This window comes from Coregonus lavaretus (genome assembly GCF_964263955.1).
Source record: "Coregonus lavaretus genome assembly, chromosome: 17".
Taxonomy (NCBI): domain Eukaryota; kingdom Metazoa; phylum Chordata; class Actinopteri; order Salmoniformes; family Salmonidae; genus Coregonus; species Coregonus lavaretus.
This window is the reverse complement of record NC_140004.1, coordinates 48,519,132-48,536,184: the sequence shown is the minus strand read 5'-3', so window position 1 is coordinate 48,536,184 and position 17,053 is coordinate 48,519,132. Positions and strand designations below refer to the sequence as shown.

Here is a 17,053-nt window from a genome sequence, read left to right as displayed (position 1 = left end):
AAAATATTAAGTCTCATCTCATTTACTTGTTGTTCATTTTTACATTTTAGTCGCAACTAGGGAGAGGTTGACGACTTTCTCAGTCATCAAATCAAATTCAGTCTGCTTAAATGCTAGACTGTCCCCGATACACTGTCCCCGATACACGGCTCAAACCTGGACAACAACAACAGATATCAAGTAGTTATATTATAGTCTTCAATCTCATATACACTACCAGTCAAAAGTTTGGACACACCTACTCATTCAAGGGTTTTTCTTTTTTTTAAACTATTTTCTACATTATAGAATAATAGCGAAGCGTCAAAACTATGAAATAACACATATGGAATCATGTAGTAAACAAAAAAAGTATTAAACAAATCAAAATATATTTTATGTTTGAGATTCTTCAAATAGCCAACCCTTGCCTTGATGACAGCTTTGTACACTCTTGGCATTCTCTCAACCAGCTTCACCTGGAATGCTTTGCCAACAGTCTTGAAGGAGTTCCCACATATGCTGAGCACTTGTTGGCTGCTTTTCCTTCACTCTGCAGTCCGACTCATCCCAAACCATCTCAATTGGGTTCAGGTCGGGGGATTGTGGAGGCCAGGTCATCTGATGCAGAACTCCATCACTCTCCTTCTTGATAAAATAGCCCTTACACAGCCTGGAGGTCTATAGAGTTACTGTATCTTCATTAGCATCTATAGAGTTACTGTATCTACATTAGCATCTATATAGTTACTGTATCTTCATTAGCATCTATATAGTTACTGTATCTACATTAGCATCTATATAGTTACTGTATCTTCATTAGCATCTATATAGTTACTGTATCTTCATTAGCATCTATATAGTTACTGTATCTTCATTAGCATCTATAGAGTTACTGTATCTTCATTAGCATCTATAGAGTTACTGTATCTTCATTAGCATCTATAGGGTTACTGTATCTTCATTAGCATCTATAGAGTTACTGTATCTTCATTAGCATCTATAGAGTTACTGTATCTTCATTAGCATCTATAGAGTTACTGTATCTTCATTAGCATCTATATAGTTACTGTATCTTCATTAGCATCTATATAGTTACTGTATCTTCATTAGCATCTATAGGGTGAGGTTGTCATCAGGATGGGGGAGAACGGAGCGTAAGGGAGGGCATCAGCTCACCCACACTCAGTTTAGAGTTAGCATTAGCAGGTATCTCACCCATGTTCGGTGGCACAGAGGGATCTCAGGCTGAGGTACCAGGTGCCCGTCTGGGGGTAGGGGATCCTCAATTTAGTGACGTTGGAGCTGGAGTTTACTGACAACAGGAAACCTGATACTGAATCTGGAGAAGGGGGGGGGGGGCAGAGACAGAGAGGGAGGGAGACAGACAGGGAGGGAGACAGAGAGGGAGGGAGACAGACAGGGAGGGAGACAGACAGGGAGGGAGACAGAGAGGGACGGAGACAGACAGAGAGGGAGGGAGAGAGATTTATTTTATCACAAGTTTCTTATCGTTTATTTGATGGGAATACGCCTGGGGATAGTGATATCTGTTATCTCTGCAATATGTTATATCAAACCAGAAGCTCCTCCTACCTGATTCACATTTGACAGAGGAGTTGTCTCTCAGGGACAGGGGCATGCCGTGGTTCAGACAGCCAAATACCGTGATGTTCTCTCCTCTCAACGAAGACTGCAGGGGAAACACACACCTCCGTTAGATAGGGCATGGCATGGAATGGCATTTTACAACAACACTGCAGTCCTGAGCTGGGAGCGGGAAATGGAGTTGAAACACTGGAGGTTGAGATTAAGAAGGCAGCACAGCGAACGCTGAGCCCTGTAGTAGGCCAATCAATCAATTCAATCAATTTTATTTTATATAGCCCTTCTTACATCAGCTAATATCTCGAAGTGCTGTACAGAAACCCAGCCTAAAACCCCAAACAGCTAGTAATGCAGGTGTAGAAGCACGGTGGCTAGGAAAAACTCCCTAGAAAGGCGAAAACCTAGGAAGAAACCTAGAGAGGAACCAGGCTATGAGGGGTGGCCAGTCCTCTTCTGGCTGTGCCGGGTGAAGATTATAACAGAACCATGCCAAGATGTTCAAAAATGTTCATAAGTGACAAGCATGGTCAAATAATAATCAGGAATAAATCTCAGTTGGCTTTTCATAGCCGATCATTAAGAGTTGAAAACAGCAGGTCTGGGACAGGTAGGGGTTCCATAACCGCAGGCAGAACAGTTGAAACTGGAATAGCAGCAAGGCCAGGCGGACTGGGGACAGCAAGGAGTCACCACGGCCGGTAGTCCCGACGTATGGTCCTAGGGCTCAGGTCTCTCAGTTGGCTTTTCATAGCCGATCATTAAGAGTTGAAAACAGCAGGTTTGGGACAGGTAGGGGTTTCGTAACCGCAGGCAGAACAGTTGAAACTGGAATAGCAGCAAGGCCAGGCGGACTGGGGACAGCAAGGTGTCATCATGCCCGGTAGTCCTGACGTATGGTCCTAGGGCTCAGGTTCTCAGAGAGAAAGAGAGAACGAGAGAATTAGAGAGAGCATACTTAAATTCACACAGGACACTGGATAAGACAGGAGAAGTACTCCAGGTATAACCAACTAACCCCAGCCCCCCGACACATAAACTACTGCAGCATAAATACTGGAGGCTGAGACAGGAGCGGTCCGGAGACACTGTGGCCCCATCCGAAGAAACCCCCGGACAGGGCCAAACAGGAAGGATATAACCCCACCCACTCTGCCAAAGCACAGCCCCCGCACCACTAGAGGGATATCCTCAACCACCAACTTACAATCCTGAGACAAGGCCGAGTATAGCCCACAGAGGTCTCCACCACAGCACAAACCAAGGGGGGGCGCCAACCCAGACAGGAAGATCACGTCAGTAACTCAACCCACTCAAGTGACGCACCCCTCCCAGGGACGGCATGAAAGAGCACCAGCAAGCCAGTGACTCAGCCCCTGCAACAGGGTTAGAGGCAGAGAACCCCAGTGGAGAGGGGAACCGGCCCGGCAGAGACAGCAAGGGCTGTTCGTTGCTCCAGAGCCTTTCCGTTCACCTTCACACTCCTGGGCCAGACTACACTCAATCATATGACCTACTGAAGAGATAAGTCTTCAGTAAAGACTTAAAGGTTGAGACCGAGTCTGCGTCTCTCACATGGGTAGGCAGACTGTTCCATAAAAATGGAGATCTATAGGAGAAAGCCCTGCCTCCCGCTGTTTGCTTAGAAATTCTAGGGACAATTAGGAGGCCTGCGTCTTGTGACCGTAGCGTACGTATTGGTATGTACGGCAGGACCAACTCGGAAAGATAGGTAGGAGCAAGCCCATGTAACGCTTTATAGGTTAACAATCCCCCGTCATGGGATGTTCCTGTATGAGAACCATCAAAGAGAAACATTGGAGCAGACTCACAGTCTTCAAACTGGATATGGCAGCTCGACAGCCTCTCCCTCTCTCTCTTAAAGCTCTAGAGGACAGCAGATATTTGGTCAGTCTCTGTTTCTCCATCTCCCTCTCTATTTCTCTCTCTCTCTCAATTCCATTCAATTAAATTCATCTGGGCTTTATTGGCATGGGAAACATATGGTTACATTGTCAAAGCATGTGAAACCGACAATAAACAAAACAGAAGAAACAAATGTAACAAAATCAACAACAAACGATTAGAAATGAACAGTGAAGATTGCACTCAAAAAGGTTTTAAAAAAGATAAAGGTATTTAAATTGTTATATTTTAACTATGTACAGTGTTTTATCAATGTGCAAATAGTTGTAGTACGAATAGTGGGGGAAGATAAATAAAGGTGGTATTTACAATGGTGTTTGTGCTCCACTGGTGGCCCTTTTCTCTTGGCAACGGGCCACAAATATTGCGGCTGTGATTAGGGCTGTTATGGTGACCGTATTACCGCCACACCGGCGGTCACGAGTCATGAAGGCAGTCAAATTCCACGTGACCGTTTAGTCACGGTAATTAGGCTTCTCCAAGCTCTGATGCTGCTGATGGTCATTAGTATCCTACCAAACTTGCTAACTGCCTGGTACTCAGCACTCTATTGTCCCTCTAATCACTCTGACATCAATGCAAATGGGATGGAAAATCTAGTCAAACACTTCATGAGAGCCCCATGAGCTGATGTTGCGTAACATTTCTATAGGCTATGCAATTGCATGAGAAAACAGAGTGATGGCCTCTATTAAAAAGAGGAGGATCCCATCAGCTGTACAAACCATAGTATGCAAGTATAAACACCATGGGACCACGCAGCCGTCATACCGCTCAGGAAGGAGACGCGTTCTGTCTCCTAGAGATGAACGTACTTTGGTCCGAAAAGTGCAAATCAATCCCAGAACAACAGTAAAGGACCTTGTGAAGATGCTGGAGGAAACAGGTACAAAAGTATCTATATCCAAAGTAAAACGAGTCCTATATCAACATAACCTGAAAGGCCGGTCAGCAAGGAAGAAGCCACTGCTCCAAAACCGCCATAAAAAAGCCAGACTAAGGTTTGCAACTGCACATGGGGACAAAGATCGTACTTTTTGGAGAAATGTCCTCTGGTCTGATGAAACAAAAATAGAACTGTTTGGCCATAATGACCATCGTTATGTTTGGAGGAAAAAGGGGGTGCCTTGCAAGCCGAAGAACACCATCCCAACCGTGAAGCACGGGGTGGCAGCATCATGCTGTGGGGGTGCTTTGTTGCAGGAGGGACTGGTGCACTTCACAAAATAGATGGCATCACGAGGAAGGAAAATTATGTGGATATATTGAAGCAACATCTCAAGACAGGTGTTGACTATATAACAACATCCTGCTAGGTGATGACTATATAACAACATCCTGATAGGTGATGACTATATAACAACATCCTGCTAGGTGATGACTATATAACAACGTCCTGCTAGGTGATGACTATATAACAACATCCTGCTAGGTGATGACTATATAACAACATCCTGCTAGGTGATGACTATATAACAACATCCTGCTAGGTGATGACTATATAACAACATCCTGCTAGGTGATGACTATATAACAACATCCTGCTAGGTGATGACTATATAACAACATCCTGCTAGGTGATGACTATATAACAACATCCTGCTAGGTGATGACTATATAACAACATCCTGCTAGGTGATGACTATATAACATAACAACATCCTGCTAGGTGATGACTATAACAACAGCCTGCTAGGTGATGACTATATAACAACATCCTGCTGGGTGATGACTATATAACAACAGCCTGCTAGGTGATGACTATATAACAACATCCTGCTAGGTGATGACTATATAACAACATCCTGCTAGGTGATGACTATATAACAACATCCTGCTAGGTGATGACTATATAACAACATCCTGCTAGGTGATGACTATATAACAACATCCTGCTAGGTGATGACTATATAACAACATCCTGCTAGGTGATGACTATATAACATAACAACATCCTGTTAGGTGATGACTATATAACAACATCCTGCTAGGTGATGACTATATAACAACATCCTGCTAGGTGATGACTATATAACAACAGCCTGCTAGGTGATGACTATATAACAACATCCTGCTAGGTGATGACTATATAACAACATCCTGCTAGGTGATGACTACATAACAACATCCTGCTAGGTGATGACTATATAACAACATCCTGCTAGGTGATGACTATATAACAACATCCTGCTAGGTGATGACTATATAACATAACAACATCCTGCTAGGTGATGACTATAACAACAGCCTGCTAGGTGATGACTATATAACAACATCCTGCTAGGTGATGACTATATAACAACATCCTGCTAGGTGATGACTATATAACAACATCCTGCTAGGTGATGACTATATAACAACATCCTGCTAGGTGATGACTATATAACATAACAACATCCTGCTAGGTGATGACTATATAACAACATCCTGCTAGGTGATGACTATATAACAACATCCTGCTAGGTGATGACTATATAACAACATCCTGCTAGGTGATGACTATATAACAACATCCTGCTAGGTGATGACTATATAACAACATCCTGCTAGGTGATGACTATATAACATAACAACATCCTGCTAGGTGATGACTATATAACATAACAACATCCTGCTAGGTGATGACTATAACACACTGTTTAAAGGTGACACACCGTTTCTGTTTAAAGGTGTCACACCGTTTCTGTTGGGGTCTAAGAACTGCAGGTCCCACAAACCATGGGATGTATCATTCACCCTAAGAACTGTGGCTTGTGTTAAGAAGCTACAGTAACATATTACCGAACATTAGAAGTTTGTTGTAAAACAATTTAGAACAATATACAAATCACTGGCCAGTTCATTAGGTACACCCATCTAGTACCAGATCCCCCTTTGCTTCCGGAACAGCCTGAATTCTTCGGGGCATTCTACAAGGTGTCTGAAACTTTCCACAGGGATGTTGGTCCATGGTGACGGGACTGCATCACGCAGTTGCTGCAGATTTGACGGCGGTACTTTCATGCTGTGAACAGCCAGTTCCATCTCATCCCAAAGATGCTCTATTGGGTTGAGGTCTGGGGACTGCACAGGCCACTCAAATAAACTGAACTCGCTGTCATGTTCCAGGCGATGCTATTCCACTCCTCAGTTGTCCAGTGTTGGTGATCGCGTGACGACTGGAGCCGCTTCTTCTTGTTTTTAGCTGATAGGAGTGGAACCCGGTGTGGTCGTCTGCTTCAATAGCCCATCCGTGACAAGGACCGACGGGTTGTGTGTTCCGAGATGCCGTTCTGCACACCACTGTTGTACTGTACCGTTATTTGTCTGTTTGTGGCCCACCTGTTAGCTTGCACAATTCTTGCCATTCTCATCAACAAGCTGTTTTCTCTGACAGGACTTCCGCAGACTGGATGTTTTTGGTTTGTCGCTCCATTCTAGGTAAACCTTAGACGCTGTCGTGCATGAAAAGCCCAGGAGGGCGGCCGTCTCTGAGATACTGGTTCTGGCACGCTTGGCACCGACGATCATACCAAGCTCAAATTCGCTTAGGTCACTCGTTTTGCCCATTCTATCATTCAATCGAACAGTAACTGAATGCCTTGATGCCTGTCTGCCTGCTTTATATAGCAAGCCATGTGACTCACTGTCTGTAGGAGCGAACCATTTCTGTGAATGGGGTGGTGTACTTAATAAACTGGCAGGTGAGTGTATAACCACTAATAAAAGTGTTGGCTACTTCTTTCCTTGTTTTAGTTATGTTACAAGTTGATGTTGGTGAATTGTAGTGTGGCACGGTGTTATGTTACAAGTTGATGTTGGTGAATTGTAGTGTGGCACGGTGTTATGGTGGAAGTTGAGTGCGTCGTCAGATGGTGACATCAGATGTTGAAAAGCAATTTAAAAGCTTTCATTCAATTCAGAAAATCACATTGAACTGTCAAAATTGGTTATTTGATTTTAGACAAATTGAATAGAATAGTTTGAACGAACCAAAACGTAACAGACCAATCTGTCACGATCGTCTTCAAAATGAGCGGACCAAGGCGCAGCGTGATAAGCGTACATACTTTATTAAATAAAGCGCACACACGAAAACGAAACAAAACACGATCGTAACGTCCTCAGTGACTACTACTAAACAGGAACACGTAACATAGAACAATGGAACAAAAACCCACAACCACAAAGTGAAAACACACAGTTTAAATATGGCTCCCAATCAGAGATAACGAGCCGACAGCTGACACTCGTTACCTCCGATTGGGAGTCATTGACCAATCACCACTAACCACAAACAAATGAAACACACCCATCCCCAACACCACCAAATGAAATACACCCTGGCTCTAACACACAGTCCCGGAGCCAGAGTGTGACAGTACCCCCCCCCAAAGGCGCGGACTCCGACCGCGCCTAACCCAAAAAATGGGGAGGGCTGGGTGGGTGTTGCTCCTCGGAGGCGGCTCTGGCACTGGTCGTGGTACCCACCCCACCATAGTCACTACCCGCTTTAGTAGCCTCCTCCATTTGACCACCCTACAACCTAACCCACCTGGATTAAGGGGCAGCACCGGACTAAGAGGCAGCACCGGACTAAGGGGCAGCACCGGACTAAGGGACAGCACCAGGATAAGGAGCAGCACCGAGCTAAGGGACAGCACCGGACTAAGGGGCAGCACCAGGATAAGGGACAGCACCAGGATAAGGAGCAACACCGAGCTAAGGGGCAGCACCGGACTAAATGGCGGATCCTGGCTGGCTGGCTCTGGTGGATCCTGGCTGGCTGGCGGATCCTGGCTGGACGGCTCTGGCGGATCCCGGCTGGACGGCTCTGGCGGATCCCGGCTGGACGGCTCTGGCGGATCCCGGCTGGACGGCTCTGGCGGATCCCGGCTGGACGGCTCTGGCGGATCCCGGCTGGACGGCTCTGGCGGATCCCGGCTGGACGGCTCTGGCGGATCCCGGCTGGACGGCTCTGGCGGATCCCGGCTGGACGGCTCTGGCGGATCCCGGCTGGCTGACGGATCTGGCTGCTCATGGCTGGCTGACGGATCTGGCTGCTCATGGCTGGCTAACGGATCTGGCTGCTCATGGCTGGCTAACGGATCTGGCTGCTCATGGCTGGCTGACGGATCTGGCTGCTCATGGCTGGCTGACGGATCTGGCTGCTCATGGCTGGCTGACGGATCTGGCTGCTCATGGCTGGCTGACGGATCTGGCTGCTCATGGCTGGCTGACGGATCCTGGGGACGCACACAAGGCCTAGTGCGTGGTGCCGGAACTGGTGGTCCCGGGCTGAGGACACGCATCTCAGGGCTAGTGCGGGGAGCAGCAACAGGACGCACAGGACTCTGGGGACACACAGGAGGCTTGGTGCGAATAGCCGGAACGGGCTGGACCAGGCTGGCGACTCGCACCCCTGGTTTGGTGCGAGTGGCAGGAACAGGCCGGGCCGGGCTGGCGACGCACACCGTAGGCTCCGTACGTGGCACAGGAACCGGCCGGGCTGGGCTGGCGACGCACACCGTAGGTTTCCTACGTGACGCAGGGACAGGCCGGGCTGGGCTGGCGACGCACACCGTAGGCTTCGTACGTGGCGCAGGAACAGGCCGGGCTGGGCTGGCGACGCACACCGTAGGCTTCGTACGTGGCGCAGGAACAGGCCGGGCTGGGCTGACGACGCACACCGTAGGCTTCCTACGTGGCGCAGGGACAGGCCGGGCTGGGCTGGCGACGCACACCGTAGGCTTCGTACGTGGCGCAGGAACAGGCCGGGCTGGGCTGGCGACGCACACCGTAGGCTTCCTACGTGGCGCAGGGACAGGCCGGGCTGGGCTGGCGACGCACACCGTAGGCTTCCTACGTGGCGCAGGAACAGGCCGGGCTGGGCTGGCGACGCACACCGTGGTTTTGACGCGTGGAGTAGACACAGGCCGGTCCGTACTGGGAACACACACCACTGGCCTTAACCGGGGCTCAGGAACGGGCCGGACCGGACTGGTAACACACTTCAGTCTCTCACGCCGTGCCACAACAACTTCCCTCCCTCTACTCGCCAATGGCTCCCGTACTCCGGTAGCCTTCTCTCCACGTCTACCTGTGGCAGCCTCCTGCTGCCCAGCCGCCCAAGCCATGTGCCCCCCCCCAAAAATTTCTTGGGGTTGCCTCTCGTCCTTCCGACGATGGCCCTGCCGACGCCGTTGCTCCTCTCTCCGTCGCCTCTCCACAGTTTCGCTCCATGGACGGCGATCCATCCCATCCAGGATCTCCTCCCAAGTCCAGGACCCTTTTCCGTCCAAAATCTCCTCCCATGTCCAGACCCTAGGCTCCTGGACACGCTGCTTGGTCCTTTGATGGTGGGTTTTTCTGTCACGATCGTCTTCAAAATGAGCGGACCAAGGCGCAGCGTGATAAGCGTACATACTTTATTAAATAAAGCGCACACACGAAAACGAAACAAAACACGATCGTAACGTCCTCAGTGACTACTACTAAACAGGAACACGTAACATAGAACAATGGAACAAAAACCCACAACCACAAAGTGAAAACACACAGTTTAAATATGGCTCCCAATCAGAGATAACGAGCCGACAGCTGACACTCGTTACCTCCGATTGGGAGTCATTGACCAATCACCACTAACCACAAACAAATGAAACACACCCATCCCCAACACCACCAAATGAAATACACCCTGGCTCTAACACACAGTCCCGGAGCCAGAGTGTGACACAATCAGTAAACGCACTTTACATTAACAAGCCTTCCCACTTTTTACAGTGAACTATGAGTCACTGTTGTTCTCTCAGAGCAGAACTGAACAATTTGCAATAATTGTTGAGCGGACAACACTAGGGTTGCAAAGCTACCGGTTGTTCACCTTTGCAACCCTAGACAGCACCGAGTGGGAAACTTCCTTTGTAAAAAATCTTGACAAATAAATAACCTTTGAGTAAAGTAGGGGATTCTTGATGTTGATGGTGTCCCAAGTTGATGGTGTCCCACTGTCTTTTGAAAACAACCAACACTGGAATAGAGGGACTGTTGTTTCTCCTCATAATCTTTCAGCACTTGCAGGATTTACCTGCATTGACCCACTAACAACTCTCCTGCACTGACTATGCACACACACTGGACTCTATCCACACACTCACACATGCTTACACTGACACCCCAACACACACACACACACACACACACACACACTCACACAACATGCATACTGACGCCACACACACACTGCTGCCACAGTCTATTATCCATCCTGTTGTCTAGTCACTTTACCCCTACCTACAGTATACTGCTGCTACTGTCTATTATCTATCCTGTTGCCTAGTCACTTTACCCCTACCTATATGTTCATAGCTACCTCAATTACCTTGAACCCCTGCACACAGTGGTGTAAAGTACTGTCACGCCCTGATCGAGAGAACTCTTGTTGGTTGGGTCAGGGTGTGAGTGTCGTTTGAGATCTATGTTATTAGATTCTATGTTTAGGATCTAGTGTGTGTATTTCTATGTTTGGCCCGGTGTGGTTCCCAATCAGAGGCAGCTGTCGCTCCTTGTCTCTGATTGGGGATCATACTTAGGCAGCCCGGTTGCCTACCTTAGTTGTGGGATCTTGACTGGTGTTTGGCTTGTTGTGTTGGAGCCACTGTTTGAGATTCACGTTTCGTTGTTTTGTCGAGTGTTTATCTGTTCTAGTAAACATGTTCGTTGCACCTCCTGACCTTGGTCTGACCCGTCTCTCAACGACCGTGACACCCTGCACCTCCTGACCTTGGTCTGACCTTGGTCTGACCCGTCTCTCAACGACCGTGACACGCTGCACCTCCTGACCGTGGTCTGACCCGTCTCTCAACGACCGCGACACGCTGCACCTCCTGACCGTGGTCTGACCCGTCTCTCAACGACCGCGACACGCTGCACCTCCTGACCGTGGTCTGACCCGTCTCTCAACGATCGCGAAAAATACTTAAGTAGTTTTTTGGGGTATCTTTACTTTACTATTTATATTTTTTGACTACTTTTACTTTTATTCCACTACATTCCTAAAGAAAATATTGTACTTTTTACTCCATACATTTTCCCTGACAACCAAAAGTACTCGTTACATTTCTTATGGTTAGCAGGACAGGAAAATGGTCCAATTCACAGACTTGTCAAGAGAACATCCCTGGTCATCCCTAATGCCTCTGATCTGGCGGACTCACTAAACACAAATATTTGTAAATTATGCCTGAATGTTGGAGTGTTCCCCTGGCTATCTGTAAATGATGTATGGGTGTCGGAGTGTGCCCCTGGCTATCTGTAAATTATGCCTGAATGTTGGAGTGTTCCCCTGGCTATCTGTAAATGATGTCTGAGTATTGGAGTGTGACCCTGGCTATCTGTAAATGATGTCTGAGTGTTGGAATGTGCCCCTGGCTATCTGTAAATGATGTCTGAATGTTGGAGTGTGCCCCTGGCTATCTGTAAATGATGTCTGAGTGTTGGAGTGTGCCCCTGGCTATCTGTAAATGATGTCTGAGTGTTGGTGTGTGCCCCTGGCTATCTGTAAATGATGTCTGAGTGTTGGTGTGTGCCCCTGGCTATCTGTAAATGATGTCTGAGTGTTGGTGTGTGCCCCTGGCTATCTGTAAATGATGTCTGAGTGTTGGAGTGTGCCCCTGGCTATCTGTAAATGATGTCTGAGTGTTGGAGTGTGCCCCTGGCTATCTGTAAATGATGTCTGAGTGTTGGAGTGTGCCCCTGGCTATCTGTAAATGATGTCTGAATGTTGGTGTGTGCCCCTGGCTATCTGTAAATGATGTCTGAATGTTGGAGTGTGCCCCTGGCTATCTGTAAATGATGTCTGAGTGATGGAGTGTGCCCCTGGCTATCTGTAAATGATGTCTGAGTGTTGGAGTGTGCCCCTGGCTATCTGTAAATGATGTCTGAGTGTTGGAGTGTTCCCCTGGCTATCTGTAAATGATGTCTGAGTGATGGAGTGTGCCCCTGGCTATCTGTAAATGATGTCTGAGTGTTGGAGTGTTCCCCTGGCTATCTGTAAATGATGCCTGAGTGTTGGAGTGTGCCCCTGGCTATCTGTAAATGATGCCTGAGTATTGGAGTGTGACCCTGGCTATCTGTAAATGATGTCTGAGTGTTGGAGTGTTCCCCTGGCTATCTGTAAATGATGTCTGAGTGTTGGAGTGTTCCCCTGGCTATCTGTAAATGATGTCCGAGTGTTGGAGTGTGCCCCTGGCTATCTGTAAATGTATATAAAAAAACAAAAATGGTGCCGTCTGGTTTGCTTAATATAAGGAATGTGAAATTAGTTATACTTTTACTTTTGATACTTAAGTATATTTAAGCAATTGCATTAATTTTGTATAATTAAGTATATTTAAAACCAAATACCTTTAGCCTTTTACTCAAGTAGTATTTTACTTTTACTCAAGTATGACAAGTGGGTACTTTTTCCACCACATTGACTCAGCACTGGTACTTCCTGTTGTTGCTGCCATGTTATTTTTACTCGTTGTTGTTATACATTATTTGCATCTCTTAGAGAAATACCAGAAGTTGTCCTTGCACCAACAGTGAGTATCCACGGGATCAGCTATTTGGATGGATTGATGACCCAGTTTATGACAGATTTCTAAACTCAACAAAGTTGGTGCTCTATCCACGCCTGACTCTTCAAAATGGTGCTCCAATATCCCATTGGTGTACAGTACCAGTCAAACATTTTTAGAACACCTACTCATTCAAGGGTTTTTCTTTATTTTTACATTGTAGAATAATAGTGAAGACATCAAAACTATGAAATAACACATATGGAATCATGTAATAACCAAAAAAGTGTTAAACAAATCAAAATATATTTTATATTTGAGATTATTCAAATAGCCACCCTTTGCCTTGATGACAGCTTTGCACACTCTTGGCATTCTCTCAACCAGCTTCACCTGGAATGGTTTTCCAACAGTCTTGAAAGAGTTCCCATATATGCTGAGCACTTGTTGGCTGATTTTCCTTCACTCTGCCGTCCGACTCATCCCAAACCATCTCAATTGGGTCGAGGTCAGGGGATTGTGGAGGCCAGGTAATCTGATGCAGAACTCCATTACTCTCCTTCTTGGTCAAATAGCCCTTACACAGCCTGGAGGTGTGTTGGGTCATTGTCGTGTTGAAAAATAAATGATAGCCCACTAAGCGTTTCACGGCAGAATGCTGTGGTAGCCATGCTAGTTAAGTGTGCCTTCAATTCTAAATAAATCACAGACAGTGTCACCAGCAAAGCACCCTCACACCATAACACCTCCTCCTCCATGCTTTAAGATGGGAAATACACATGTGGAGATCATCCGTTCACCCACACCGCATCTCACAAAAACACGGCGGTTGGAACCATACATCTCAAATTTGGACTCATCAGACCAAAGGACACATTTCCACCGGTCTAATGTCCATTGCTCGTGCTTCTTGGCCCAAGCAGGTCTCTTCTTCTTATTGGTGTCCTTTAGTAGTGGATTCTTTGCAGCAATTCGACCATGAAGGCCTGATTAACACAGTCCCCTCTGAACAGTTGATGTTGAGATGCGTCTGTGACTTGAACTCTGTGAAGCATTTATTTGGGCTGCAATTTCTGAGGCTGGTAACTCTAATGAACTTATCCTCTGCAGCAGAGGTAACTCTGGGTCTTCCATTCCTGTGGCGGTCCTCATGACAGCCAGTTTCATCATAGCGCTTGATGGCTTTTGCGACTGCACTTGAAGAAACTTTCAAAGTACTTGAAATGTTCCGTATTGACTGACCTTCATGTCTTAAAGTAATGATGGACTGTCGTTTCTCTTTGCTTATTTGAGCTGTTCTTGCCATAATATGGACTTGGTCATTTACCAAATCGGGCTATCTTCTGTACACCACCCCCCACCACCAGGTTTGCACACATCTCAGGAGGGATTTGTCCCACTCCTCTTTGCAGATCTTCTCCAAGTCATTAAGGTTTCGAGGCTGACGTTTGGCAAGTCGAACCTTCAGCTCCCTCCACATATTTTCTATGGGATTAAGGTCTGGAGACTGGCTAGGCCACTCCAGGACCTTAATGTGCTTCTTCTTGAGCCACTCCTTTGTTGCCTTGGCTGTGTGTTTTGGGTCATTGTCATGCTGGAATACCCATCCACTACCCATTTTCAATGCCCTGGCTGAGGGAAGGAGGTTCTCACCCAAGATTTGACGGTACATGGCCCCGTCCATCGTCCCTTTGAGGCGGTGAAGTTGTCCTGTCCCATTAGCAGAAAAACACCCCCAAAGCATAATGTTTCCACCTCCATGTTTGACGGTGGGGATGGTGTTCTTGGGGTCATAGGCAGCATTCCTCCTCCTCCAAACATGGCGAGTTGAGTTGATGCCAAAGAGCTCCATTTTGGTCTCATCTGACCACAACACTTTCACCCAGTTCTCCTCTGAATCATTCAGATGTTCATTGGCAAACTTCAGACGGGCATGTATATGTGCTTTCTTGAGCAGGGGGACCTTGCGGGCGCTGTAGGATTTCAGTCCTTCACGGCGTAGTGTGTTACCAATTGTTTTCTTGGTGACTATGGTCCCAGTTGCCTTGAGATCATTGACAAGATCCTCCCGTGTAGTTCTGGGCTGATTCCTCACCGTTCTCATGATCATTGCAACTCCACGAGGTGAGATCTTGCATGGAGCCCCAGGCCGAGGGAGATTGACAGGTCTTTTGTGTTTCTTCCATTTGCGAATAATCGCACCAAATGTTGTCACCTTCTCACCAAGCTGCTTGGCGATGGTCTTGTAGCCCATTCCAGCCTTGTGTAGGTCTACAATCTTGTCCCTGACGTCCTTGGAGAGCTCAGTGGGCAGACGTACAAAATCAGCAGGGGATCAAATACTTTATTCCCTCACTGTATCTATAACACAGCCCTGGGCTGCTACCATACATCAGCAGACAAGTTAATTACACTTGTTCATCGAGCGTTCAAATATGAAGGTGACATTACAGCGTTAACCAGTTGAATTGCAATCCCTAGTGTGTCTTTATGCATTTGATTTTCATTTTATAGTAAAACGTGGTAATGTGTAAAAGTGTTGTTTTTCAGATAATGAAGGAGACAGCCCAACACTCAAAACATTGACTGAGTGTATGTGCGAGCGGCTAATCCCAAGAGTGAAGGAGCAGGTCCAGTTTATAGTAAAGAGGAAGGAGAAATCTTCTCAACTCCTGTAATTCACTCCCATCAGTCTTCCACTGGGGCTCACTCCCCTACACTCCCATCAGTCTTCCAGTGGGGCTCACTCCCCTACACTCCCATCAGTCTTCCACTGGGGCTCACTCCCCTGCACTCCCATCAGTCTTCCACTGGGGCTCACTCCCCTACTCTCCCATCAGTCTTCCACTGGGGCTCACTCCCCTGCACTCCCATCAGTCTTCCACTGGGGCTCACTCCCCTACTCTCCCATCAGTCTTCCACTGGGGCTCACTCCCCTACTCTCCCATCAGTCTTCCACTGGGGCTCACTCCCCTACACTCCCATCAGTCTTCCAGTGGGGCTCAGTCCCCTACACTCCCATCAGTCTTCCAGTGGGGCTCACTCCCCTGCATTCATTTCACCTCCCTCTCTGCTCTTTAATTCCCTCTCCTTTCCAGATCTTTCTATATCTATATATCTATGTGAGGAGAACTAGATGACGTTACTGGATAGAGTCAGAAAATAAAAATGTGTTCCAACTGGAACACTTCCCTATTTAGTGGCCATAGGGTTCTGGTCTAAAGTAGTGCACTATATAGGGAATAGGGTGCCATTCTCTGGTCTAAAGTAGTGCACTATATAGGGAATAGGGTGCCATTCTCTGGTCTAAAGTAGTGCACTATATAGGGAATAGGGTGCCATTCTCTGGTCTAAAGTAGTGCGCTATATAGGGAATAGGGTGCCATTCTCTGGTCTAAAGTAGTGCACTATATAGGGAATAGGGTGCCATTCTCTGGTATAAAGTAGTGCACTATATAGGGAATAGGGTGCCATTCTCTGGTCTAAAGTAGTGCACTATATAGGGAATAGGGTGCCATTCTCTGGTCTAAAGTAGTGCACTATATAGGGAATAGGGTGCCATTCTCTGGTCTAAAGTAGTGCACTATATAAGGAATAGGGTGCCATTCTCTGGTCTAAAGTAGTGCACCATATAGGGAATAGGGTGCCATTCTCTGGTCTAAAGTAGTGCACCATATAGGGAATAGGGTGCCATTCTCTGGTCTAAAGTAGTGCACCATATAGGGAATAGGGTGCCATTCTCTGGTCTAAAGTAGTGCACTATATAGGGAATAGGGTGCCATTCTCTGGTCTAAAGTAATGTACTATATAGGGAATAGGGTGCCATTCTCTGGTCTAAAGTAGTGCACTATAGAGGGAATATGGTGCCATTCTCTGGTCTAAAGTAGTGCACTATATAGGGAATAGGGTGCCATTCTCTGGTCTAAAGTAGTGCACCATATAGGGAATAGGGTGCCATTCTCTGGTCTAAAGTAGTGCACTATATAGAGAATAGGGTG

General features: G+C 47.0%; 1 protein-coding gene across 1 annotated transcript in view; it reads right to left on the bottom strand.

The window, feature by feature from the left end:
* Positions 1-17,053, bottom strand: part of tmem8b (transmembrane protein 8B) — a gene marked incomplete at both ends in the record, with an annotated part of 101,356 nt that overhangs the window by 36,055 nt on the left and 48,248 nt on the right. Inside the window, 2 exons of the mRNA XM_084180430.1 lie at positions 1,198-1,321; positions 1,576-1,672. Coding sequence (XP_084036556.1) covers positions 1,198-1,321; positions 1,576-1,672 — 221 coding nt within the window. The remainder of the gene's footprint in view (positions 1-1,197; positions 1,322-1,575; positions 1,673-17,053) is intronic.